The 27,212-nt window shown below is 36.0% G+C and overlaps 1 protein-coding gene across 1 annotated transcript in view; it reads left to right on the plus strand.

Moving 5' to 3' along the window:
• NAV3 (neuron navigator 3) overlaps window positions 1-27,212 on the plus strand; it is a 510,531-nt gene that overhangs the window by 125,535 nt on the left and 357,784 nt on the right. The window contains exon 2 of the mRNA XM_088164978.1: window positions 4,729-5,131. Within this exon, the coding sequence (XP_088021104.1) occupies window positions 5,060-5,131 (72 nt within the window). The 5' untranslated portion in view covers window positions 4,729-5,059. The remainder of the gene's footprint in view (window positions 1-4,728; window positions 5,132-27,212) is intronic.

Consider the following 27,212-nt stretch of genomic DNA (forward strand, 5'->3'; position numbering starts at 1 on the left):
CAAGCCTGAAATAAAATTGTCATGTAATAGCAGCTCTAAATTCTGTATAGAGTTCAGCCTGTTTGATGGAGGTTGCTATGTAAGATAAAAAGGATTTGACAAAACCAAAAAGATTTGAGTTGCTGTACTATTTATAAAAATTATTGAGAATAGAACAGTATCATATTTATATGTAAGTGCGTGTGTATATATATACATATGATTTTAAATTTATTTTTCCTAATTCATTATGTGCACCAGTGCTAACTTGTGCATTCAGTTTGATTTTGAGGCAATTGGCATCCTGCTTAGCAGAAAAGCGTTGCAAAGGATGTAACTATTAGCTTGCCCTTTTATCTTTTCATTTAATCCAAAGAAATCTGAAAATAAATGTTTTAAGAGGCATTGACTAGAGCTAGGAACAATGCAAACAATTGTAATTCTATCCTCACTGTTAATAAGGTGGCTCCACATAGCATTCTGTACTGAAGAGGAGTTTTGCCCTATGAAGAAACACAGAGGATAAGGTGACACCACTTACAGAAATAATAAAAAATGTTTCAGTTTCACATGCACTTGATAAGGGAAATATCATCTCTAGACTTGTCCTTATGGGGTCACTTTTTATCTAAGTAAAAACCATTACACTGATTAGAAAGAGCTGTAAACACTGAAGCTTTTTGTATTGTGAATCAGGCGTGTGTTTGGAGCAGAATTAATTTCGTGTCAGAATAAATAATTCTATAGGCAAGGCTCAGTGCTTAGAGATATGTTTTTGGCTCACCAGCTGCCTTCCCAGACTGCTTTTATCTGGTGCAGACAAGCCTTTCTATGGCACTTCTATCATATGTGTGTGGAGAGAACAGATACTCGCTTCTCTTTCTGAATGCTGGCTAAAAGCAATGTTCCCTGGAATTGCTCTCAAATCCTCAAGAGTCAACACCATCTTCTCTTTCTGATAACTCTTTGTGTGCCTGATCATAATGCTTGAAGTTAGACCCATACGGACAGCTTTAATGCTTTGTCCCTGTGGGAAAAGACTACAAAGAAAGATAAGAAGCTTTCATGTTTAGAGGTTTTTTAAGGCCATTGTGAAACTATTGCTATGGGTAAATTAGTAGGGCCATACTGGAGTGCCACATCACCTAGAAGATTCATAGGATCATATCAAGTATGGAAGTGATACCCCTGATATTCCTGACCTGCCTGTCTTCAAAGTGAAGCTGAATAATTTTGCACAATGTTAGTGGGGAGCCTTACCAGCCTCAAGGGCAGTGGGGCAGAGCATGCCTTGCACAAGATGTGCCCCATTGCCAATCTCAAAGGAGTCATGGTGTCTTGATACTCTCCCACTATTTCTCTCAGCCATGCTGCTGTCCCTGAGAGCACTGGTGGGCAAGAACAAAGGCTGGTTTGTATCTGGGATTTGCTTTAGCTGTACGCTGAGATTTACAGATGGCACTTGCTTTTGGTCCTGGCATACATGCATTTATGTTTGAAGCAGGTAAATGGCTGTTGTTTCCAGTTTTTCTCCCTCCTAGCCCCAAAATTCCATATCTATTATAATTGCATATAAACTAGAAGCTCCATTTTAATAATGAGGTATTCATACTGAAAATTGCTGTTGTGTACTTGTAAAATTTGCATGGTATTTCCTATCAGCATATCCAGAAAATAATTTCTCTATCTATATTTCCAGAAATTCTTTAGTCAAAACAACTCTAAGCATAAACCATTATCAGCACTAATACCCAGGATGCAATTCAGTAGATTTACCCTGTACACAAACAAGAAAACTTGAAAAGTTCGAATTAGTCATAGTTTTATACCTGGACCTGTCTCAAAATTGCTTTAATGGTATGGCAAAAATTGAGAACGTCCATGTGGGTGCAAGAGGATTTTGGAAGGGAAAGTAGTCTGTTGGGTCTCTAAAGTAGCCTTTGTCCCCACCCTTGCCAATGATAACCACCACAGAATGCATCTTATGTGGTCATGGAGTTTTAATACATCTGAATGCCAATGATAATGGAAAGAAACCTAGGGAAAAAACTCACTATCTAAATTTTTCCTATGGCTGTACAGCAACCTTTTTTTGGTAGATTTTGTAGAACCATTAGAATTGACTAAAACAGTAGTTGCTTACAACTCGCCCTCCTTGAACATTCTCCTCAACCAGATTCATTTGCAACATCCAGACTCTGTAAAGATAATTGTCTTAACATCCACCAAATATTTAGTGAATGTGCCATTTACAGGAAAATATTATTATTACTACTATTACTACTGCTGCTACTGCTAGTACATGGGAGAGGCCTGTAGGGAGCTTGAGGACTCAGATTGCTTTCTGAAAATTCTGTCAGAGTAAACTTTTAAAGAGCTATCTGTGTTGATAATAAGGGCAGCATAGAAAGAATAATTCTGGATAATTCTCAGAATATATTCTGAGGTTGTTCCCTGCTAGTCTATCAATAACCTGTCACTCACAGTGAAGTGGAAGTTATTTCAGGCACATTTCACCTAAGTCCACTTGAATATAGGCAAGTATTTGAGGTACTTAACCCAGAAGCTTCATCACCTTGAATTTCCATAATTTCTCTAGAGGAAGAAGTGACTAACCTCCCTCCCACTCCCATCACAAATATTTCCACATAGTATTTTCCTCATCGTGTTGTTTAGTGAGAATATCTAAGGATGTTGCTGGCTTGGATAGCTTGCTCCACTTCCTTTATGCCTGAGTTTGCAGTGTTAAATGCAACTGGAAGACTATTTTACTATAAGTACCTGTAAATTATTAGAAATCGGTACTGAATGACTTTTTTGTGTCTGTTAAGATACTAAAATTGTAAAAAAACTCTAACTCACATTGACTTTTATATGTCAAGGTGGCCTACTAAAAATCTATTATTTAGTGTGTGATCATCATGCTATCTAGGACTCTGGGTATTTTATTCTGTGATTGAGTGTGTGTTAAATATCAGTGTAAAATAGTGAATAATAAATTTGGTTTCACTGTAAAGAAAAAAAAGAAAAATTGCCAGCCAAGAGCATTTAATTACAGCTGTTTATGTTGAAAAGGCTGAAGACCATGGAACAATGTGCTGAATGGAACGATTAAGAATTGTCACCCTGTGCTTTGCATGTTAAAAGTAATGAGGGCAGTCCAAACAAAATTATTTGCATTCTGTCCAACTTTGGCTTGAAAACACCATGCAATTCCACAGAATAGCTTAATTGCCTAGCATAGCATAATTGCCAGGCATGGGAAGTAATATAATTCACATGTCTGACCATGAAATGAACCAGAGAAACTTCTGGGTTTTAACTGCTTGGTTTTGACTTACCTTGGCTTTACAATTGTTATAAGCATGAATCCAGATGTTGATCCCTGAAGTGGTATCTCATGTTTCATCTTCCTCCATCCTGACATTATGGTTTTGTGCATTCCCTGGATCCATGAAACTGTCAAATGGGGGAAATCACAGGTGGGGGTGGGAACAGGCTGCACCAGAGAGTGATACCTGACTCTGTCCTGCTGTGCTTCAAGTTCTGTGGAAATGGGGTGAGAAAAGCTAGGTATACTTGGGAAGGTTGTACTATACTGTTGAATCTGATCTTCTTATTAATCCAATAAAATCCTAAATTTATGGAAGATTTTAACAGCATAGTTTTAATGATTACTTCCCATTTTATGGGCAGTTAACACCTTAGTCATGTTTTTTATTTCACTGACTTTCCCCAGGATGCTCTAAATAATGAATAGAAAAATGGTCTCTAAACATTTGAATTTCCCTTGGCAAATGTGTTCATAATACTGCTTATCTACAGAAGGTGATTCTCAAAAGTTAGAATAGCAAAGAAAATTCATTTCATTCTAAGGTAAGATGTATCAAGCTAAAGTAGTGTTTGGGTAACAAGCTATCTGGGTATGTGTTCTCTCATACGATAGCTTAGTGTATGATTGCTTATATTCCTGTGATTTCCCTAGGCAAATGTATCTTCTGTTTATTTCTAGTTATTTTTGTAAAGAACTTGTCCTTATTGCTTGATTAGTCCATTATTGCTATCGTGTTCAATTGTATATGACAATAAATATGGATAGTAATAGGTGCCTCACACTGTGATGCTGGGAATAACTACAATTTTGTTTCTTGTTGGAACACACTGTAGTCTGGGGAAAAAAAATTATTTCATAGGGTTCTATGCTATCAATGCTTCTTTGTATCAATATTGATCTCTTGATGTTGTCTCCTTGTTGGGTTTATCTCACCCTTGTGCCTTTCTCCTATTTGTAACTGGATCACAATAAGAAACCTTAGGGGTTTGACTTGGCATTCTAAGAAGGATTTTTTTCTTCCATGCTTCATTTAGTGTTTTCAGTATTTTAGCCAAATAGTCTTTGCTTTTCTCTTTGTTATAACTTTTCCTTTACTGGTAACTGGAGTTCACTAGCTGTTCTCAGTGAATACTCTGTGTGGCCACAGGGATGTAGAGGGGAATGAATGGGATGGTGTATTAATTTACTCTGCCAAGTAATAAATGAAACTCCAGTACCACTTAACAAAAACACAACAAAACAAACAAAACCCAAAAAACCAAACCAAAACCAAGCAACCAAAAAAAAAAGCCTCATCCCAAACCAAAACCTCCAAGACAAAAACCATACATGCACACTTAATGAAGACATATAATAGACTGACAGAAAATTGTAAATCGATCTTGATGTATTTTGGTTTTTTTTTATCTCAACAGGTCCACAGTCAGGATGTAACGTCCTGTAAAATGGAAACCCGTGAAGAAAGATACAGATAGCAGTTGGACTTAAAAGTGGTAGATAAATATTTCTCTTCTTAAGCATCAGCTTCTAAAAACGCTATGGTGATTTGGAAAATTTCAAGAGTGAACTGCAAAGTTTTCCTCAGCTCAGCCAATGCATTTCTTAGTTGTTTCTCCAAGTCATTGATGTTCAGAGATGGTGTGTGATGGAAAAACGCACCATGTTTCTGTGTTTGTAGCCCGTTTTGTGGATTAGTTTGCTGCATTGCTGAACCGATTTCATTTTGAAGGGCAAGGAGTGAATGTGATGGATTTATCTTCAGAGATGAACAAACATGGAAGGAATCCAGTAAGTCATAAACTAGAAGATCAAAAGAAGGTAAGATTATTTTTAATTACTTTATTATATTTGAATGACTTGCAAACTGTTTGATTTTCAATAAACTGGAAATGAATGTACTTTTGAGGGTAGAGTAGCCTGCTAAACTCACACGATATTGCAGTAAAGAAAGCTCCCTGACTTTGTCTAGCAAACTGTCAAAACCTGTACTTGCTGACCTGCTGATCTGAAGCAAAAATCTGACATCAGCCTGAGACAGGGTGAGATCTTTGTTTTTTACTGTGGATATGTGGGTAGACCCTTCTCATTCTGTCCTGCACGTAGTTCTGGATAATGTATTGTTCAATTTTTATCCTTCAGTATCTAAGGCAGTTTAAGCACATAAATTCATGCTTCCATAGTGCGGGAATTTCTTTTAGAAATCCCATTTCCACGACAGACTCTCCTAAAAATCTCACGTTCCAAGCTCATATCCTTTACTTGCTCATACTATGGTCTAGAAATTGGTCTGCTTACTTCATAAACCTCAATTTGATGTCTTAAGCTTTTTGGGGATAATAGAAGGATCCATGCTTTATTGGTCTTTTGATATTACATTAATGGATTTTTCCTGAAAAAAAGCTTTTTGACTACTTTGTTTTGTGGATTTTCTCAATCTCTAGTTTATTTAAAGTTCAAAACACTCTAATTTTCTTTTTGCCTGGGTTCTAAGGTAAGGTCTGCACTGACTGGCAGCCAGCAGAGAGAACATGTTCTGATGTAGCATCTGAGGCTGTGGTGTGCTTCATACAATGCCTTGAAGTGAGATTTACTGGTGACTTTGAGTTGCTGCATAGGTTCAGTGGGAATTCCCAAACAATGTATTGAAGTGCAGGTTATATGCTTCATTATTACACAGACTTACAAGATATGCTTCTGCTTCTGGCTTGTTTTGTTTTCTTTTTTTGTTTATTTGGGTGGTTTTTTTTTTTGTATGGATTTTTCTATCTAATGTTTTGAATAATTTTGATGTTATTTGGGGAAAAAGTAGAAATTAGTTTATGGAAACAAAGCAATTTTAAGTCCTGTAAAATCAAATATTGGTTTTAGTGTCTCTGAGATTTGTATGTGTTAATCTAAGTAATTCAGTCATAACCAATAACCCTCCAAAGGGCAGAGAATTATAGGAAATATACTATGATAACACACATGATGAAATTATTACACAAAATATATTCAGTCTTTGAGCGTTTTTTATGTAATGGAGAAGAGAGAGAGGGGTATATGAGAAAAGATAAGTAGTTTACAACATGGGACTTTCTCCGCTTCATAATTCCAACCCTTCTGTGACACAAAAAAAAGCTGAGAAGTGTTAGCATTAATTTCACCGTCTGGTGAACTGTTTTCTGAACCATTATTATGTGACCTGGAACTCCGTGTGCTCGAGCCCCCTTTTCCTCCAACCCCCCTCGTATTTCAAAAGAATTTTTTTCTTCATGTCCAATACCTGCAAATTCACTCTTAGACACTAGCACTTTGAATTGCTTAGGAGGAGAAGGTTATTTTCAAAGAGGATCTGTTGTACCTCAAGGTCAAATCTTTTCTTTGAGCCAGTCTGTACATGTTTTATCCATCTGTAGAACTGTGCAATGACCACCAAGGATTCTGAAGTTGATAACAGGCTCTGCTTTTGTGCTGTGATTGATGCTGAAGAAGTAAATGTGATGATAATAAACAGAAGTCTTGTTAGTTTTAATTTCATTCTGGGATTTTTATTAGTAATTGAATATCATTGATATGCTAATATTGTTGAAGGCTAATATTTTGAAAAAAGGATTTCTAGGTCGTGGTGAAACATAAGTAGTAGTAAATTGGCTCTTTTTGCTGCATTGTCTCTAAATCAAATTTTTACATAATTTTGCATTTTATCACTTTATGAAATATTGACTGACTTAGTGGCTGACATGGGTGCTTTAGTTGCATACTACCTGGATCAGACTAGGCAAGAGTCAAGCTGAATTTCTTGGATACCTTATATACTTTCAATAAATAAAAAATATTGTATTCTGGAAAGATTCAGCTGTTGTGTTGCTGCAGAATATATTGTTACTGTTTTCTGCATGAGCAATTTAGGAAAAAAGTCAAATTGAGGAAAAAGCTCCACATAAGACTTCTCAGGTAGCTTTAAAAATGCAAACTGTGCTTTTGGATGTAACTTTTCTAATCATTTCATAGCTATGCTATATACATAATTGCATAGGGTTATTTTTCTGTGGTTTGGGTTTGGGTCTGAACAACTATATTTAAATTTTCATATTGCTAGTATGTGTGACACTATTCCTTATCTCAAAACCCATCAACCACTATCACCTGCATTTTAAATAGGTGCATACTTCTCTTGTGGCTGCAGGCCTGTCAACTTCCTTATCCTTCCTGTAGCTGCAAGATGCACTGAGATTTTTATTGATTTCTGGCAATAGCTTGCTTATATTTGTGGGACTGGCATGTGTCACAGGGCTGATGCTCACAGTAAAAGATGAAGCTTAGTCATGAAGTTAGAGCTGTTGGTAGCCATGTGGAAGCAGTAGTCTGACTTTCATGGCTGAAGTGTTGGGGAAAGTAGGGAGGCAGGCTAATAGTGTAGAGAGGAAAAAGGTTTTATAAAGATCATTGTAATTAATTAATGTGACCCTTTACAGAAAATAGGCATAGACCTCCCCTCTACAAATTCTTTTGTCTGGATGCAAAGCCTCAGGAAACTGGCAATGAGCTGGAACAGGTAGTTCTGGGATATCCATCATTTCTACCATGGCCCAAGGACCACGTGTCCATGGTAACACTGTCTGAAAGAAGCCTTTTCTTCCTCCAGGCTTGATGTGCCAGCCATACAGCTTCACCCACGTAGATATTTCAGGTTAAATGCCGTGCTTCTGTGTCTGTTTGCACTTTCCACAGTGTACTGTAATTCCTTATTAAATCAGTATGATAAAACTCAAGGCTTTAGGACAGAAATGCCAATGAGTAGCAGGTCCATATATTGCTGTTTACAGTATGGTGTGCAAGTTCATGATTTCAGCACATGGCAGAGAGAGCCACAACCTAGCCTTTTGAATAACAGATTTCTCTAGGCAACATGTTTAAATTTAGCATTTTAAAACCTCGAGGAGGCTGTCTTATCTCTCTGTGTTTCATCATTCAGAAAGATTCTTCTGTTTTCAAAATCAACTTTGCAATTTGTAATCTGCTACCATGGACATGGTTTATGCTAGCCAATCTGCAAAATGCACACTCAGAATTTCCCAACTACTCCAGTAATTTAATTCTAATGTTTTCCTTACAAAAATGTCCCATTGTGGCCATTTCTTTGACAGACTATCCAGGTTACATTGTATCTTCAAAAAACACCTGTTTGCTGCAGGCAGGTGAAGCCAAGCCTTAGAATGATGCTGCTGCTGCTGTGGGCTTTTTGAAGTCTGGAGCCTGGGGGTGGGAGCCTGGCTGTGGCTCACGGTGGGCATGCAGCTGTCTGTGAGACAGCACACAAGTAAATAACAGGTTGTTGTACCCTCAAGTCTCATTTAGGTACTTGATCATGTGTAAATCTGTAAAATTGTTTCAGAAATACAGGAATGTACAAAATGTTTCCCAGTAACAATAGTAATCTGTGCCTTAAAGGTTTGGCATATCTGCTTTGTCTGCCAACTAATTTACTGCTTTCCATTCCACAACGTCTAGGGTGTTTCAGACAAGCTCTCTGAGTCCCTATCCTGACTCACACCAAAAGATATGTGCCTGGCTTTGAAATCTGTTATGCAGAATACAATAGCAATTATATTCTTGCAGAATTTCTTGTTTCCAAAATAGGAGATTTTGCACCTCTACACATCTTGTCCATGTCTTGGAATTCTGCACACCCCAAATGGTCACAGGGATAGTTTTTCATCACATTTCCTTTAAACTCACTTGACAAAAGGCCTTGATTCTTCTGTTTAGAGGCAGATTCAAGCCAAATTAATATAGAAGATGGTGCAGTGCTAAAAACTATCTCCTCACTAAATATATGCTTTGAAGCTAAATATGGGAATGTATAAGAATCTGTTTTCTGTTTTCAGAGCAAATTATACCGTTTTCTTGGTTTTTTTTTTTTTTTTTTTTTTTTTTTTTTTTTTGGTAGGCAGGAGAGCCATTTTACCTAGAGAGATTTTCAAATAGACACCAAGGCTCTATTACTGGACAATAATTAAATATAACTAATTAGCAGAAATAGCAAGCAAGCCTTGCCTAGTGTTAGATGTTTTGCTCATCTCCTTGGTAGCCATTTGGTGATTTAATTAAAAGTCCAATAATCAATCAGGTTTTTCTTGATAGGGTAAAATAATAGTTGACTGTCAAAAGCATCAGGCAGTCTTGATATGCAGTTCTTTAAAACAACAAATCAAGAGAGAAGGTTTAGAAGGGACAGATATAAAAAGAATAATCAGCATGTACATCACACTGTTCATCCATCCCCTGTCTCCTTTGTCCTAGTCAATATTCAGTGCACAGGACAGCATTTCAGGAAAATCAGATGTTGTCCTCATGAGGCAGTTGGGCCAGAAGATTAATTTGTCCTCATGAACATTCTACTACTGCTGTGTCTGTGCTTCCCATTTTCACAACTCAGTTTTCATTTTTATGTCTAAATCTGTAGCCATCCAACAACTGTTGTGAAGAATAATGGCATGAAATCTTGAGCAGGCTAGAGTTGTTGCTATTCTTTTTTAATAGTACGTTTTCATTTGAAGACTTAGGATCTGAATGATGTTGTTTGTTATGTGAACAAAAAGGTTGATTTTTTTTTTTTTTCCCCATTCTGTTTTTATTTATTTCTCTCTCTGAGGCTGCTCTGAGCTTTCTATCCCTCATGCACCCCTAGTCCTTCCTACACATATATTCATATACATATATATTCTGTGCAGTTCTTGTCCATCTGCTCTTCTGTCTGTCAGGGGATGCTTTGCAAACAACTGGAGGCCTGCAGATCTGCTGAAGAATCAAGAGATTCATTAGGCTCAATGTTCACTATTATCCCATATTGCACAACAACTGGCAGGGATTTTGTGGGGTATCTTTCATGACATAAGTGTTTTAACCAAAAATAGGGCAGTAAGGGAACAGTGAGGGGTCATCGGGGTTGAGGGAAGATAGTTGGGGTTTTTTGCTTTTTTACTTTGATACCCTAGAATTAGGTGCAGATAAGAAGAGCCAACACAGCTGATAAGAAGAAATGGGCTGTAGGGATTAAATTACAGCTGCTTTTCTATATGAGCTTGTCATATATTCCTTCTGTCATTCCTTCCCTTAAGCTTTCTCCCTCCATAGTCCATGTGTTTTCTGTTTCAAAAGTTTTGCTAGAAAGACTTGAATTATCTCCCTGTCTGTCAAACCTCCCTGGGGCCCCACCACCTGACTCTTCTCACTTTCCGAAATTGTTCTGAGCACACTGCAAGGGAAGTTCAAATTTAAAAAAACCTCAAAAACAAAACCACCAAACAAATAAACACACAACCTTTACAGTCTTAATAAATGGAGTTAAACATAATTTTATGGAATATGAATCCCATATTTAATAATTTATAAAGTAAACTCATGTCGTCTGCTGCATATCAACAGGGCTTTTTCTTCCTTTTGGAGAACTTGATGTGAATAAGATAATACACATTTCTCTTTTACACTTTTTCATTGCCTTCCCCAAGACACTATTTGCAAGAAAGACTTGATTACAAAGAAGTATTTTGTCCCAGTGCTGCACCAAAGCAGCTAAGAAATTAAATACTGATTAGACTAATTCTTTTCTTAAAATTATATTGGCTGGCTGTTTTTTTTTTTTAATATTTTGTTAATATGCCTTGGTTTTTTAGATGGTTGCTTTCCTTCTCAATTGCTATCAGTTTTATCTTATAGTTGTTGCTGTTAATGTATTCCTGATAAGTGAATACATCTTTGTTTTATCCAGGAGTACCAAGTAAAAGTTGTACAGGGTATCATCACTGCCTGTTTGGGAGGCAATCAGCTGCTTTGCAGCTGTTACTGCTGGCAGATTTTTGTGTAATCAGATAGCTGGAGTGAATACTATTCTATATGTATATGTACAGCATAGCTTGGGATATACACAACAGAGATGAGTGACAGAAGGCATTGATTATTTCCCTCACTTTCCCCACTGAAAGAACAAACAAAGGGACTGGCCTTGGTCTTCACTTAGTGTAAAGTTTCCAATTTCTATCAGTTACATTGCAAAGGTAAATTTAAGTGTCTTGTCTCAAATGGTCTTCTCTGATTTGGAATAAGGTACAATGGCTAAGAAGCAGAAAACAGTGAAATTATTTAAATTAGTATCATGATTAAACAAGATTCTCTAGGACACCTTCGTGGCTACAAGCTACCTGCAAGGTTTAAATATGTCAAGTATAAAATAAAGGACAAGAGAAATTTAAACTATAAATCATGATTTTGATTGCTGTTGCTCCTTCATTTTTAAAACAAAGCTCTTATAAGCCTCAGTTCAAAGAATATTTTAAGGGATAATAACTAGCTAAGCAAGTAAACGAAGCTTTCTTTTTGTTGTTGTTTCTTCACAGTGGCATGGCAAATCAAGTAAATCACTGTAATTGTAATTTCGTATTTTCCTGCTCTTTGCATTGTTATTTTTCAGACTGTTCTCAGTAATGTTTATCTGCTTTTGTCCAGAATAATCATCTGGGAAAATCTTATGAACTTCAAGGATGAAATGCTGAACTAATCTACAACTTTGTCCTATCTTTTTTCTTCTATGAAGAAGCATAATCTTGGGAAGCAGTTGCATACAGCACTGTACAATGGAGAATCTGAACTTGGCCTTCTAGCTGATGCCTTCTCTGGCACTGTGATATTGTTTCAGGAATTTTTTCACCCAGCTTCATTAAGATCATACCTTCAAAAGGTGATTTGAGGTTTCTGCTGCTTGAAATCTCATCTTTGTGATAGGTTCCATAATGAGTGCATTAGCACTCAGCTATCCTGCTCACTAATTTTTGAAATTATATACCTTGTTCTTTATCAAACCATACATTTTGAGGAAACATCTATTTTCTTGTTCCCCATCCCCTGAACTTGCACTTCCTATGGAATTCTTCACTATGTTGAACAGGCTTCATATAAAGAAGTCTAACAAAAGAATAAAGGATTCCTCCCAAAATGTTGGAAGAAGTAAGTAAAAGTCACCTGAACCTCCTGCTTATTCCAGTTCTAGGCTAGATTTGAATCTCTGAAAGACACAAAAATCACTAGAGCAAGGTTGACATGGGTGCAACTTAAGATTTTTTTCACTTTGGTAATTTTTGTCCTTTAAGTGAAAATTACTGCTGTGTTTACAAAGTAGTTGGGAAAACCTGCTGCTGTTATTGTTACCATATTTGCATTGAGCTAGTTTCTCGAAATCACTCTGTAACATTACCTTGAGATTTAAGAGGATCCTAAATTCAGGTCAAGGACTCTGCAGCTTCCTAATTCTCTGCAGTCTTGCAGTACAAGTAAGGCACTGAAAGTGTTGTTGAAGCTGTATGTCACACAAGGAAGTCCTACTATTTGCTTTTCTAATTCCCCTGGAAGGCTAATTTTTGAAATTGGAAGGAGAAGCATCAGCTGCTGCTGCTATATCAGAAGTAAACTAGTGAGGGGCTGTACTGCAGTGTGCCTTTGTGGGAGGGATATATAGACTTTTTTAAGATTGTATTTCATGAACATTAAAGCAAGAATTTTCTTGTGAAATCGCATTGTGTGTCTGCTTATTGAGCAGACTTAGTAACCCTCTAAACTCATTTTGGATAGGCCTAGCCTAAAGCAATATATGACAAGATAACCTTGCCTGGTACTGTGGCTTTTAGCTTCTGAATAAAATCATCTGGTGGAACATTGAGCGATTGCTAGCAACAATTAGCAGTCCTAAATTAAACCAGTTCTGGTTTTATTAGATAGTACATGTAAATACACACTCTGAATAGAGAAAATGAGAAAGGATTGCCTGAATGTAGACATGATGCACAGAAAATTTAAAGCCTAGCTTCTACAAAAGAGGTTTTTTCCCTATGTTTTTTTATTTCATCCTTACCAAAAGAAATACATGTGAAAACCCTCCCAAATCTCAAAACCTGTAGAATTAGGACGAGGTGTATTGCAAAGGTTGTGTTATTTTGTGACATTCATTTCATAGTGCATACAGCCCTCAAATATGAATTTCTAGAATCTGGGTATTGTACCAGAATGGAAGACTGTGCTTTGTTACACCTTATTCTGAAGTTCCAGGGTGCATTCTTGCTGTGGTCCAATAAAAGGTTACTGCTGGGAAGATGCTTCATTTTTATCTATTTAGTGGCTAGGTAGTGATGCTGGCTGCTCTCCAGTGCTCAAGTAAAAAAGAATACAAAGGCAGGGAAGTGCTCTGCAAATGGTTACCATTTTCTTCCTTCCTTTCACTGCTGGTTAATGGCAAGCACACACATATCCATTTTGATTTAAATATGTGTATATGTACCAACTAACATAATTATGCTGTTTCCTGCAGGTAAATGAGAAAAGCTTATTTGCTAGAAGAGAATAAAAAGCTGAGAGAGCTACTGAATTTAATACTAATGTTTCCTCTATTTCACATCTAGGTTTTGTGGGTTTTGTTGTTGTTGAGTTTTTCTGGCTGCGTTTACTTTTTCGATATTTTTTGATATTGATGTCTTCCAGAATTGTCAGTACTGGGCATGGAAATGTTTCTTAATGTCACTTTTACCTAAGTGACTGAATGTAGATTTTACCAGAGTCAGGGACAGCTCCAGAGTACAGGGATATATCAAAAGCTTGTAGCAAAGCAACTGTTGTGACAATCTAACATTTATTATTTTTGATAGAAAAATAAACCTGTAGTTGAAATGCAAGTCAGCAGGCTGTCTTTATTGGTTGGGCTTTTGTTATTATTTCTTTTGTCTCCTTCTTCTTTCCTTTTGTTGTTATTGTTGTTTTCTCCTTTCTCTGTCAAGAATATTCTCATTACTTGTCATTTTCCCTCTAACCTTGTTGCGTGTTTGTTGCCCTCTATCTGTTTTGTCTCCATTTTCCTTATCCTGTGCTCAACTTACCTCAGCTTATCACTTTTTCCAGTATATGTGCATATGCAAGCATGCAGATAACTGTGAATGTGCATGAATGAACACCCATACCCACATCTATATTTTTGTGTACAAGTATTTTGAACAGTGCTTATATATAAACGTGTAATATGGACAACAATGCATAGGAAAATCTCTGAAAATGTTTTTCTTTCTTCATAGTCCATTTGTTTCATGAGGATTTTTTGGAAAATAGTATTCTTAGTGCAAGGTCTTTGTCACACTGTGTACCTGTGTGCACATTTATGCAGTGCTTAGGACAGGAATCATAGCTGAGGGCTCTCGAGTCTTTTAGAACAATTGTAATAGTAAGTATATGATTTAATTTTTTTTAATTGGATTTTTTTGTTCTTGTTGTTGGTGAGGAATTTGCATGTTTACTTATTTTCTCAGCTAGATCTTGTCAGTGTTCTCTACCTCAGGCAGAAGTGTGGTTTCTGCTCTTAGTCCTTGATATAAGAGGTGTAGCCTTAAAATACTATTTGTCCCTCTGCCATCTGACTGACATGGATTAAAGTTCCTCCTTTGTTGAATCACTACATTTGCCACTAGTAAGTTGCATTGTAGGTCCATGACAGTGGGTAGTTATTAGTAAGTACGGTTGAGCCATTGTATTAAGAAAAGAGGACTCAAGGGAAGCTGCTAAAAATCATTTTTATGTTGTTGTTTTAAATTGCCTGATGTAAACACTGTGTCCATAATGTGTAATTTGGAAGGGATAATCTTCAGCAGGTGCTATTTTTGACTTGATTGCAGAGGTCAGGTGACTTTGGATTTATTGTTGGCATTGTAAATGCAAAAAAAAAGGGAACTACAATGCACAAACACAAGTCACTCCTACCCCCTCAACCAAAATCTGGCACACAAATTCAATAGAAGGTAGCAGATGAGTATGAAGTCACAGTTCTGGAAGGTGGTAGTTTAGTTTGCCTGAACATACTCTATAGCTAGAGTGGATCAGTTACAGCTTTGTGAAACATCATTTCTATCTGTAGATACTAAGCAATAGCTTGTTAATAATATAAATATTCCTGTTGCTATATCATAGCTGCTGCATTCTTGCTTTTAGGAAGGATTATCTATGTTGAGGTTTAGGCAAAACACTGAAAGTCTCTTTCTCTTCTGGCTTTGTCAATTTTCTTTGTACCCTCAGGGAAGTTGCTTTAACTTGGTTTTATTCATCTGTAAAATTAAAATATCTTCTGAATCATTTATCATTGAGTTTCCTCAGAGCATTAAGATCCTCATATTGAAGGTCAAATATATTTACCTAGTGTTTAAAATAAATATGCTGCACTCATGGCTATTTATTTGCATTGTCATGAATCAGGATACAGTTCTGCTGCTGCTGTAGGAATACAGTAAAAATGACTGTCTGGTTTAAAGACCTTACAATTCGCTTGTAATGTCCATTGATTCCATCCTTGTATTTAATTCCTAAGAGATTAATGTGTCTTTTTCTTGATAGAATATGATCTCCTATACAAAAACACATGTCATTTAGAAATATGTGTGAGGGAGGAGAGAGAAGAGTATGTACAGAAAACAATAAATATACTGGCTTTTTCTTTGTCATGCTCACCAAAATACTTATCATGCCTTAGCAGTTACTGCATTTTATCTCTTTTTTTTATCCTAATTTCCCAGTATTAATCTAAATATGCTCTCAGGAATACAAGAACCTGTTTGACTGTACATTAGATAGGGGAATACTTTCTTAATTAGTTCCATTTAGGTGATAGCTAAAGTAGATGGCACGTTCTTGTTATTGTCTACTGCAACATGGTTACTTTTTGAAATGCCACTTCTCTATGTATTTCCAAATGGTTACATAAATAATTTTAAGATGACCAAATAGATCAGTCAGAGGAATGGAAGATAGAAATAATAGAAGAATGACAGGATTTTCCTACTTTTTTCCTTTGTGAGTGTAGACAACTGGGATTCTGTTCTTTTTTGAAAGCAGATGGAGCTGGTTACAATTTACTCTGGAGTAGCACCAGCCTTGCTGTAAAATGAGACTTCTGGCTCAAAATCCAGGGGAGCTCTGTTCTTAAAAATGCACCAGTAATGCAAGCTGATTTTCAGAATTGACAGACATTTAAAAAATACAACAAAATTATGCATGAAACAAACACTCATGAGCTATAGTCTGCTAGGAGTTAACATTACATCAAGATTTTATTTGCATCTCTTGCAGAAAAGGAGTTCAATATCCTATGCTCAACAATAATGAGCTAAAATGGTATGTAAATATTATAAACAAAAATTATCCCAAGAGCCAGATTCCTAAGTAAATCTATAATTCAAAAGTGCCAAGGAGTGATTATGGAGATCTCAGAGTTCATTTTAGCCCATCATAAGCAAAAATAATGCATGTCTGCTTTGCTCCCTTCTTCTCTCCCCTAGTGTTTTTGTTTCCTTTTGGTTTGCATTGCTATAAACAAACTATTAACAAGTAAAAGAGATGCAAAGTACCTTTAACAGTAGTTAGTCTTTTTCTTGCCCTTTACTTATCTGCATATTTCCATCAAATGATTAAAGCAATCCAAGTAATTCCTCCAGAACATGTATCTAATAATTGTGGCCAATCCAAATTTTATCTGTCAAAAATCTTGTGTTACCTTGGTATGTCACAACTAGAAAGAAAGGAGGAGTTGTCATTCTCCTAATGAAGAACAGCTGGCATAACAGACTCCAAGCTGTGTGTTCCAGGAATTAATTTATTACGAAGGTAAGTTGAGTTGCAGATTTTAAACTGTTAAATTTTCAGCTCTGGCTGTGTTGCTTGCCTGGGTAACAATAGAATTTCAAAGGAGATAAAAGAGAAACCATGCAACATATGTTTGATGGGTGCTGGACTTAATTTTTATTTTATTTTTATTCCTTGTAAAGGAGTTTTCTGTGACTGAAGTTGATTGCTCTGACAGCTGCACAGAGAAACCAAAGACTCTTCTGTGTGTTAGTCAGCACATGTATACTACGTGATCTTTTTCTAATTTTGTATCTTTATTTTTTTCTCTTAGGAGGATTTTTCATAATAAAGCACCAACTGATGCCTCATTAAGGGGGAAAGTAAATCCATTGCTGCTATTTCATATTTTCCAAGAGTACTCCTTTCTTCCTATCATGAGATCCTTGTGAGATGAAAAGGAGAGGCAGACACTGATTTACAGGACCTGAGGGAATGGCCTGAAGAGTTGTCAGGGGAGGTTTAGGTTGGATATTAGAGAGGTTTTTTCACTCAGAGGGTGGTTGGGCACTGGAACAGGCTCCCCAGGAAGCGGTCACAGCACCAAACCTGATGGAGCTCAAGAAGTGTTTGGACAATGCTCTCACATGTGCTCACACGTGATGGGATTCTTGGGGACTGTGCTGTGCTCCTGGAGCACCTGGACCCAACGATCCTTGTGGGTCCCTTCTAAAACTGCATATTCTGAGATATTGGTTGTCAGTGTATTTTCAGTAGGCTGAACTCCATTTTTCGTCTTTCTTATTTATTGCAGTGTATGTTTGGGAATGCTGTGGACACTGTATTCCTAGAAGTACACCACTTGAATCATGAGGGTTCTAGTAAAGAAAAAGAATGAGGTTGCTAGTTCTTTATGATAAACCCTCCCCCCTCCCCACTTGAAATTTAGACTTGAAAATTTATTTCTATAGGAGTTTTTAATGCTGTTTAATATTTTTACCGTTTAATAACACACCTAGTGATTGAATGGGATAGGTACCGTTTGTTATATTCGCAAGACACACCACGAATATTTTGGTACTGTATGTACAAATGCATCCTGATAAGTGCTCTAGGCATGTGCCATGAGTGTTTCTAACATCATGTTTCTGAAAATAAAATCAGTAGCTGAACATGAATTTTTAAAGAGGTGTAGTATTGCTGGCAATCTTGTGGTTTAGGCTGTGCTTGCATTTGCATTAAAATACTTCACAGTTGTACTCTAAAGGTGTAATTACTCAGACCTCTAGATAACAGTGGGAGTCTTTCCAATGATTTTTGGCAGGCTTTCTATAGAAAATATTCATTTCAATTTTTGATGGAACCTTTTCCCCCCAAGAAATAGCATATTGTGCATTTTTTTCCTGTTTTTTTAATGTTTGTTTGGTTATTTTAACTCACCAAAAACCCCAAAACTGAAAGAGCAACAGGCCCAAATGTGTCTAGTCACAGCAGGTGAGAGTTACAATCCCCATCAGTTGCTAGTTTATGTGTATGCATGCAGTCTGTGACAAAACTTGGGCCCTGGGGTTACATTAAAGTAAGGTATTTGTAGCTGTTAACTTTGTTGAGAGCAACCTAAATTCAGCTTGTCAGACAAAGGCTTATCAATCTGCCAAAGCTGTTGCAGAGCCATTGAAGTCCACACTCTTTTGTGTTTCCTCTTGGAGAGCATTAGTTAACTGGATTTGAAAAAAAACAAGTCCTAATAACAAACAAACAAGTCAGTGTCATCCAAAAGTTAGAAAAGGAGGTTCCTCAATGGCTTTGTTTTTAAGGCAACAATGATTTTAAAGGCAACAGATTGCTTTTAAAGACTGAAAATCTTCCAAACCATGTTTTGTCTGAGTGAGGCCCTTAAATGAGACTGACTTTTCAGACAAGGATTGAATTGGTTGAAATGTATCTAATGTTGTTTGGAATAAAAACATACTGTTTCTTCTAGAGGAAACATTGTAATGTTTCTTAAAATTCTTCATTAAATGTACTTTGGTTTTTGATTTGCTTAACAGTAGGTCCAGAAAGCAGGAAAGCAGAACATTAGCTGGTACCTAAAACCAAGACAATACTCTGATTTTACTTAAACATTATTTCTCATATAGTCACTTTGCTGCTGAAATTTTATCAGATTTCTCCAGATCTGCTGGCTGCTGTCTTTCCAAAGCTTCCCATCTTATGATTTAGAGTTCACAGTTTGCATGTGCAGGACACCCAACCTGCCTTGATGGAAAAGAGCAACCTGTAAGTCAGACTGGAGGGGTTGACATAGGTCTGGGTGTTATCAGTATTCTTCCAATGGAGCGAGCTGGGGGAGAACCCTGCTTATATGGGGCCTGTGCTCTGTATTTTCTGGGCTGTCCCATCAGTGGCTGCTCCACAACACATCGATCTGGTCCTGTGTCTTGGTGAATAAAGTCTTTTTAAGAAGATAGTGAGTGTAGATGACAGCAGGGGGAGCAGCTTTTCAAATCATTCCTCCTCTTATAAACACCTGGGAGGTTTTTTTGTCAAAGGTAGCAAGCTGTTGGGTGGTGGATGAAGGAGGTTGATGAGAAATTGATGCAGATGAGGTTTTTAGAATTTATGTGGGAAGATGTTTGTAAAAGTGCTTATACAAAGTTTAGGGTAGAATAATGAGACTTGTGACCTTGGAGACAGCTACAATAACTCCTTATATTCTCAATATCAAATGAAACTTTTTCTACAGTATTTTTATTTGGTTCATGCTCTGATGCTTAATTTTTTGGATTTGTTTTATACTGTGTTTATTACCTTCTATTAAAAGTGTGAATTTTTTTCCTATCACTGTAGAAACTCAATTTCTGAGTGGTATTGGTATTACCTTGAAACAATTTATGACACCTATATAGAACCAGCTGTTGCCTTATTTTTCAAATACACATGCATTGCATGCTAGTTTTGAAAACTCAACAGCAATAAAGCCCAGAGCTTTGGTGCTATAAATTGTTCTCCTCATGAAAATACACTGGCATATTAATGTTTCTGGCAATTTCAGATACAAATGTCAGGTTAGTTTTTTTCTACTTTCATAGAATTCTGAACTGGGGTTTTTGATAAGCTGTAAGTGTCCGGGTTTCCATTCATATGTAAATAAATGCAGAAGATGAGAATATCGGTTCTACAGTTTCATGAAGCTGACTGTTCAGATAGTGTGGCTCTGAAGGCCACTGAAAAGAAAATCAAGCAGTAAATTATTGGGGAAAAAGAACATATTCTATTCCTTAAATGAAAATCTAAAGAAACTGAAACAAACTGTCATTTAACTTGCATTTCATGTCTTTATCTACAGCCCAGAATTTTCAAATAAGCAAATAAGCTTCCTTTTTTTAATATTTATTTTATATTTATTTATATGGAAATAAAGAATCACCTGATCTGAGTAAACTTTAGGAGTGGGTTGTGAAAGGAGAGCCTTTTATATTAAGCAGCAGCGTATACTTGCCTTTCCTTGCAGTTTACTGTTTTTCAGAATTGTGGATGTCTATAAATGTATTCTTTTTAATCAGCAATGTTGATATTGTCTTACATTATTTATGTCATATCCAGCTTTTCCATTGTAAAGTATTTTGACTGATAATTTGACAAACAAAAGTTTTGGTCTTCATGGATGATGGGAAAAGATATAATAGGGAGGGAGACACTGTCTACACATAGAATCAAGGAAGTAGTGAATGAAAAATTAGACTACTAGGGGTTAAAGTAGCACCTCTATGTTTGTGCAACACAGTACCTTGTGTTCTGGAGACACTGACAAAGTCAGGAAACACAGCAATGTCTGTGTGCTCCTACCATAGCACAAAATCTGAAATTATGATGACAACTGGGATTTAACTTGATCTCCCTAACTAGCTGACTATTTCTCATCTTAAGAGCGTTAGTCTCTCTTTGTTACTACATTCAGTTTTGTCTCCCTGTTTTCTCATTCATATTGTTTTCCCTCTTAACCCCTACATCTATGGCACTTCATCCTAAACGGAGGGCTCTATGGGACAGTGACTTTTTCTTTTTATTGTATGTCTATGCAGTGCTTGGTTAAACTAAAGTTTCAACTTTGTTTTTCACTTCTAGGTTAGATATCTTAAGGTTTAGAAAATGTGATTTATTTATTTATTTGCATGCTGATAAGAGGATAAAGATGACCTAACTCATAGCACAGGGTGGAGATCCATCTATTTTAGTGCTGTCATTTTGCAGGTCGGCACCTGCTGGATATTTGTGTGCTTCTTGTATGACTCTGAATCCCTGTCTTTAGCTTGGCCTTGACAATTGCCCCAGGGAAGAACAAATAATTACTAATGTTACTGTTATTTCATAGTAATTTATATTTAAGAAGATTTTGGAATTAAGAGTCAGTGCCAGAAAGTCCCATGGTGGTAGATATTCCTTGTATGCATACAAATTGTAGGTTGAATTGGAAAATTGTCTGTCTAAAGCAGCATAAGTAAGGTAAGCAGCATATTTTGAGTAGCTAGTCTACTTTAAGATGTTTCCAAAATCAGACGCCTTTTTAAAAATTGAAGTTATGCATACTCCCACTTTAAGTGTCCTGAATAAAACATAAGATTTCAAGGCTATGAATCCATCAATAAACTGGATATGTTCTAGTACATTTTTAGTGTAGAACAATTTGACAATTAGAATTATATTAGAAAGGTAGAGTGCTACCAAATAACATAATTAGGTGGTGTTTGTTAATGAATGAGTAGCTGTACTTCCATTTAGAGACATGATCAAAATAATGTAATAGAAAAGGTAGCTTTTTTGGGACCACATAAAGTGCTGTGTTCAAGACTTTAACTAACTACACTGATTCTCACTCACAAAACTTTGCCTCAATGTTTTTGGCATTTCTTCTACTTTATTTTATAAAATAAAACAAGTAGTTTAATCAAATTGTCAGTTATTATATATTTTCTGTATTCTGTCTTTCTCTTTGCTTTTTGTTGCACAAATTTGATAGCATTTCATCTCGGGGTTCAACATGAATGCTTTCAATTGCAGAGCAGATTTTTTTCTGTTTTGTTTTTTTCAAAGAAATACATATACTTAGATGATATATAAATTAGAACAATGCCTTTCATGTTTAAGTTGTGCTGTTAATGTTAAGATGCCATGGAAATATTTATCTTCCTTTTACCCTGATTTAAGTGAGAGTAGGTGGCAATGACAACTAGACAGGGATAGACTTTTGGAAGAAGGAAATGATAATATGCAGGAAGTCCTAACTACCTTTTTGTGATTTTTGCATTACTTTTGCAGTGTTTGTGTTACAGTAGTATCTGCCAGCCTTGACCTTAAATCAGACCACATGATGCCTGTGACTACACAAAATTATACAGAGTAATTATTTTTGCATTGAAGTCCAAGTACTAGGCTGGAATCTATGTGAGCAGGGTTGGGAATTTATAATTATTGTCTATGATTCTACAGTATCTTTGCTTTTTTTTTTTTTTCAAGGAATGATTGTCCCAATCACGATGCAAAGGCGTCGTCGTAGTTGTAGTCTCTTGAGAAATGAAAATGCAGAGCACTTTAGGCATTCTTGATTTGAAACCTATAACCATGGGATACATGAGCTAGAGAGAAGAGGAGGAGGAGAGGAAATCTTTCAGCTATTGTCAATAGACAGCATATTTGAGTGTACTGAAAGGAATCTTGTAATTTATCTGCTAGAATACAGGATATGGTTTGATGGCTATACTGTATTCTCCTGATATTTTCTCACAATTAAAGTGACATCTGCCAGAATATCAAAAGGTTTAGTGAATTTTTTCCTGCACGGATATGTAGCTCTTGTGTATGAAGGGAGATGACCCCAGATTGGAAGCACATAAAGAAGTTTCTTGAGAAAGTCAAGTGAAGCACAGATTTTTATAATTATTAGGAAAATATCCTATGTTGTTATGCATTCTCATTTAGCTTGAGAGTCTCTAGACAGCAAGAGAGAATCATCTTGAGATGGATTAATTATTGTCTTCTAGGTTTTTCTAATGAAGGATTCTTATTCCTCTTGTGGTTCACTTATTCAGCATGTAGTCTCAAAAGCCTTAATTCAATTTCCTTTCCTTAAAAGGAAGCATTTTTGTGGCTTGAGACCCACATAGAAAATTCTATCATTAAGTGATTCTTACATCATTCTTACCAAATTTTCTTCCCTGTGTTCTGAAGGCTGGGAGACAAAGTCATGATGTCAAATAACAAATAATATAAAGTTGAATTTGGAAGAGGTCAACATTGATGAGAATAAAAAAAAAACACCTGTAGGTTATTCTACAATATAGTTGTGATGACTACTGCTTGTAAGAGAATTTGTCGTGATAACAGAAGACAGAAGCATCATTATTACCCGTGTTTACAACTGTCTGAATCTTTGTTACTCTGAATTTTGTATGAATTTATGGTTGTACAATTACAAATGCAACCATTTTAATGCTTTGGCTTAGGCATTATCATACAGCCAACATACAGAAAGTAAAAGTCAATAGACTCTGTGGAATTTTTGGTACTGCTTTGAGAAAACTTTGCCTTTAGCTAAATCTGTGCAGTTGCACTGGAAGATAAGAGCCTGTTGTCTGAGAACAGCTGAAGCCAAAATGTAAAGACCTTTAAGTCATACATCTGCTACTGAGATTTAAATTTGATCAGCAGGAATTATTTTCAGTTGGTACTACACCAGCTGAAAACAAAAAAATGCTTGATTATCAGTTTCAAGGTGAGGTGAAAAGCTTGTCTCTGCTCCAAATACATTTGATCTGTATATCATGGGAGAAATCCAAAATGTTTTACATTTTGCTTTCAAAAGTGTCAGTAAGTGCTGTCATTGAATGTAGTAATAGAAACAGGCAGTGTTTAGTGTTTCTAGCCCTTCTAGCATACATGATCTTTACACTGCTGCTCTAAGTGAACTCATTAATGTTGTTGATGACACAGCCTGCCTGTGAACCTTATAAAACTTCAAAAGGAGAGCATTTCTGAAGAACCTATTGGATAGTTCTGTAGTTTTCATGTTGTCTTACACCACTTCTCCCTAGTCAGGAAGATAAATATGTATGTATAAAGGTTGCTTGTTAGAATTTAACTAAAAGGCTACTGAATTAAACACATGTATTTTTATAGTTTGCCTCACTCTTTTCCTAAGAAATGAGACAATACCAAAGAAATAAGCTTTAAACACTATTCTGTTTAGAGCAGTATTTTTATGACCTTTGAGCAAAAGAAGTGAGGTATTGAATATACTTGAATATGTACACACTCAGCTATTTTAACGGGATTTGCTTCTGATGTAATTAAATTTTTGAAACAGCAGTAAGAGTGGGCTCCATACATTCAAAATAAAAGTTTACTAGGTACTGTTGAGGTAGAGAAGCTTTTTTTCATCTTTATTCACAAAATTCAGTCTTTTGATTTAGAAGTATTTTATGATCTCGTGGGGGTTTTTTCACCTCTGGGGCTTGATAGGTAAGTCCAAACTGTACTTTATTAATTGAATTTGACTATCAATTTTCCTTTTATCATTGTTTACACTATTTTTGAAACTAATCTGTATTTTTGATGAGCATTAATCTAGAATATTTCTTTCTAAAAAAGATATGATGTTAAGAATCTCCTTGTTATAGTCCTAATCTATTAATGAATAGTTGAAGTTCAATAAAAGTCTTTTTCTATCTTTAGTTTTCTGCTGATAGCCTTTCTGATCTAATATTTTAGACTACTATTAGTTTAGAAATGTGATAAACATGGAAATAAAGGTTAAAATTTCAACCATACGAATATTAATCTTTCTGGAAGATTATTTTATCGCTTTTAAAGTGCTTTGTAAACTCTATAATTACTACAGTACTGGCTAAATAAGTAATTAAAATTATAATAACGATATCAATTGAACATTTACAGTTTTGTGATAACTATCATCTTATTCTGTTATCAGTGTACATATAAATTTATTAATATATGCACTTAGATTTGTGTATGCATATGTAAATCTATGTAATATTTCTTTAATAGTTCAGTAAGATGCAGAACTCAGTTGTAGTCTTTCAGCATAATTGTGCTTTAATTGGTAGTGGTGGGTACTTGTACAGTACCAGTTTTTATGTAAATGTACACTTAAGAAACATTTTTATCATCAAACCTAAAAAATAAATACATGCATATAAAGAACAAGAATTGACAGAAAAAGACTCTTTTGGAAGGCACTGAAGGAGCTGACTCAATTTTGCTTATGCATTTCCACTATTCTAATCTCATTTTTTAAAAATAACTTTCAAGCATGTAGCAGATACAGCAGGAAATTAATACAGTCATACTACATCAGACCTAATCACAATGTACTCATAAAATTCATAAATATGATAAAACTCCAGAATTATGCCATTCAGGTAGTATACTGTATTTTATGTGCAAATAGGATTAGAGATGTTCAGGATCATTGCTGTTTAACATCTGTGAGCCACTGCAAATAGCGGGAATGTCCGCGGTGATTATGAGGCTGTCAGACCATTTACTGCTGCCTCAAGTCAGGGGGAGAAAGGCCACAAAAGAATGAACAAGACAGGGGATCCCACGCACTAAAACACCTGCCATTTATCCTACTGTGTACTAGGAGAAACGGGACAGATGTGTCTGTGAAATAGTTACAGCTGTGCTTTTCTGGGAGTAGGCCTAACAGGCCAGGTGGAAGACACCCTGCAGTTTTTTATCACTTTGACAGTGAACAAAAAGAATAGCTTTGACTAAGATGTTTCTCAGAAAGTTGTAAAAACTGTGTAGTTATTTCAGCTGTTTAGCTGTCATGTTTTGATTTTGAGCTTCTAAGTTGCAGGTGCTTATGTCCAGGCACAGCATTGAGACATAAATTCAGTGACTCGTCTCAGTGAACTGTCTCTTCACAAGGTCTTTTTACTATTAATAAATCTATCTTGCAGTCTGTCCTGAAAGGCTGCAAATCAAATCTGAGGCATTGGATGCAGTAAAGGGATAGAGTATATAGTTGTTGGGTTTGCAAAATGAAAATTCTGCAGAGATTTTGTTTTTAATTGAGATGTGTTTGGGTTTGGCAGTATAGGTGATGAGAGAATTCGGAAAGGGCTGGGAAGTATTAAAACAAAAGAGATTTTGTAGCAAATGTCTTTAAACTCCAGCTATGAAGCCTTGCCTCTCAAATCATTGGAAGCACTGTAGGAAACGGGCTGTGTCAGTGTAATATGCTTTCTGGACCATGGTGGCTTTTCTCTCAAACGAAAGGTTGCAATCAAGAGCAACAGGTAAAAATCAGAAATCTCTTAACTGAGCACTCAGTGTCCAAGGAAGATCTAATCAAAGCAATGCAGAAGTGCTGTGCTTTCTAGAAGAGCTGATACAGTACTATTGGGAACTAAATTTTTTCTTAGGCTGGCAAAAAATATTTCTCTGGTATTAGTTGCTCTATTTAATACTGTTTTATTACTTTTTTTTTCACAATTTATTTTCACCTGTGAATGAGTCTTCATATAAATTTATTCTAAATGGCAGTCAGACATTTGTCTTGGAATGGGTATTTCACCAGAGAGAATTTTTCTGAATAAGAGGTCACATTGGACAGTAAACTAAATCCTACGTTTGCTGTTAAAACACTAAGAATAACTATTTTTTCATTATCAAGTGCCAAATATACATGCAAGCCTATAAAGTATTTTAAAATGTGTCCCTCATCTGGAAAAGGCATGGTTTCATATACATTGCTTTTAGCACAATCAGCTTAAAAGAATGGGATTTTTACACAAGGATGCTGACATTTGAGTTCCTTTTGACCTCTCTATTGTTCCTAAAAGGTTATATTTGATTGCATTTTTCTTTGGATTGATTTGTCCCATATTTGTTTCTCTTTAGATAGAAGTTCTCACATTCTTTATTTCTTTTCCCTTTCTGCAGCTATGCCATTGTATTTTAATGTTTAAATCATCACTTGGGGCTATGCAAATAACATTGAGTCAAAACCTTTGTTTCTGGTGTTGCTGTAGCAAGGCATTACAGTTTGCTGTCAGTGCTGTGCACCTGAACAAATCCCAAAACTTTTCACATTCAAATGTCAAGATCTTCAGCTGTTAATGATAGCTCATTGATGTCTAGAGCCATGAATGCTGTTGTGGTCAGTAGCACTGCTTCCCTGTGTTGTTTTTTGCAGCTGCCTTTCTGAAGGCATAGCTAGATTTTGTGGGGTTTTTTTGTTGTGTTTTGT

The sequence above is a fragment of the Sturnus vulgaris genome, chromosome 5, assembly GCF_052056855.1.
Source record: "Sturnus vulgaris isolate bStuVul1 chromosome 5, bStuVul1.hap1, whole genome shotgun sequence".
NCBI lineage: Eukaryota > Metazoa > Chordata > Aves > Passeriformes > Sturnidae > Sturnus > Sturnus vulgaris.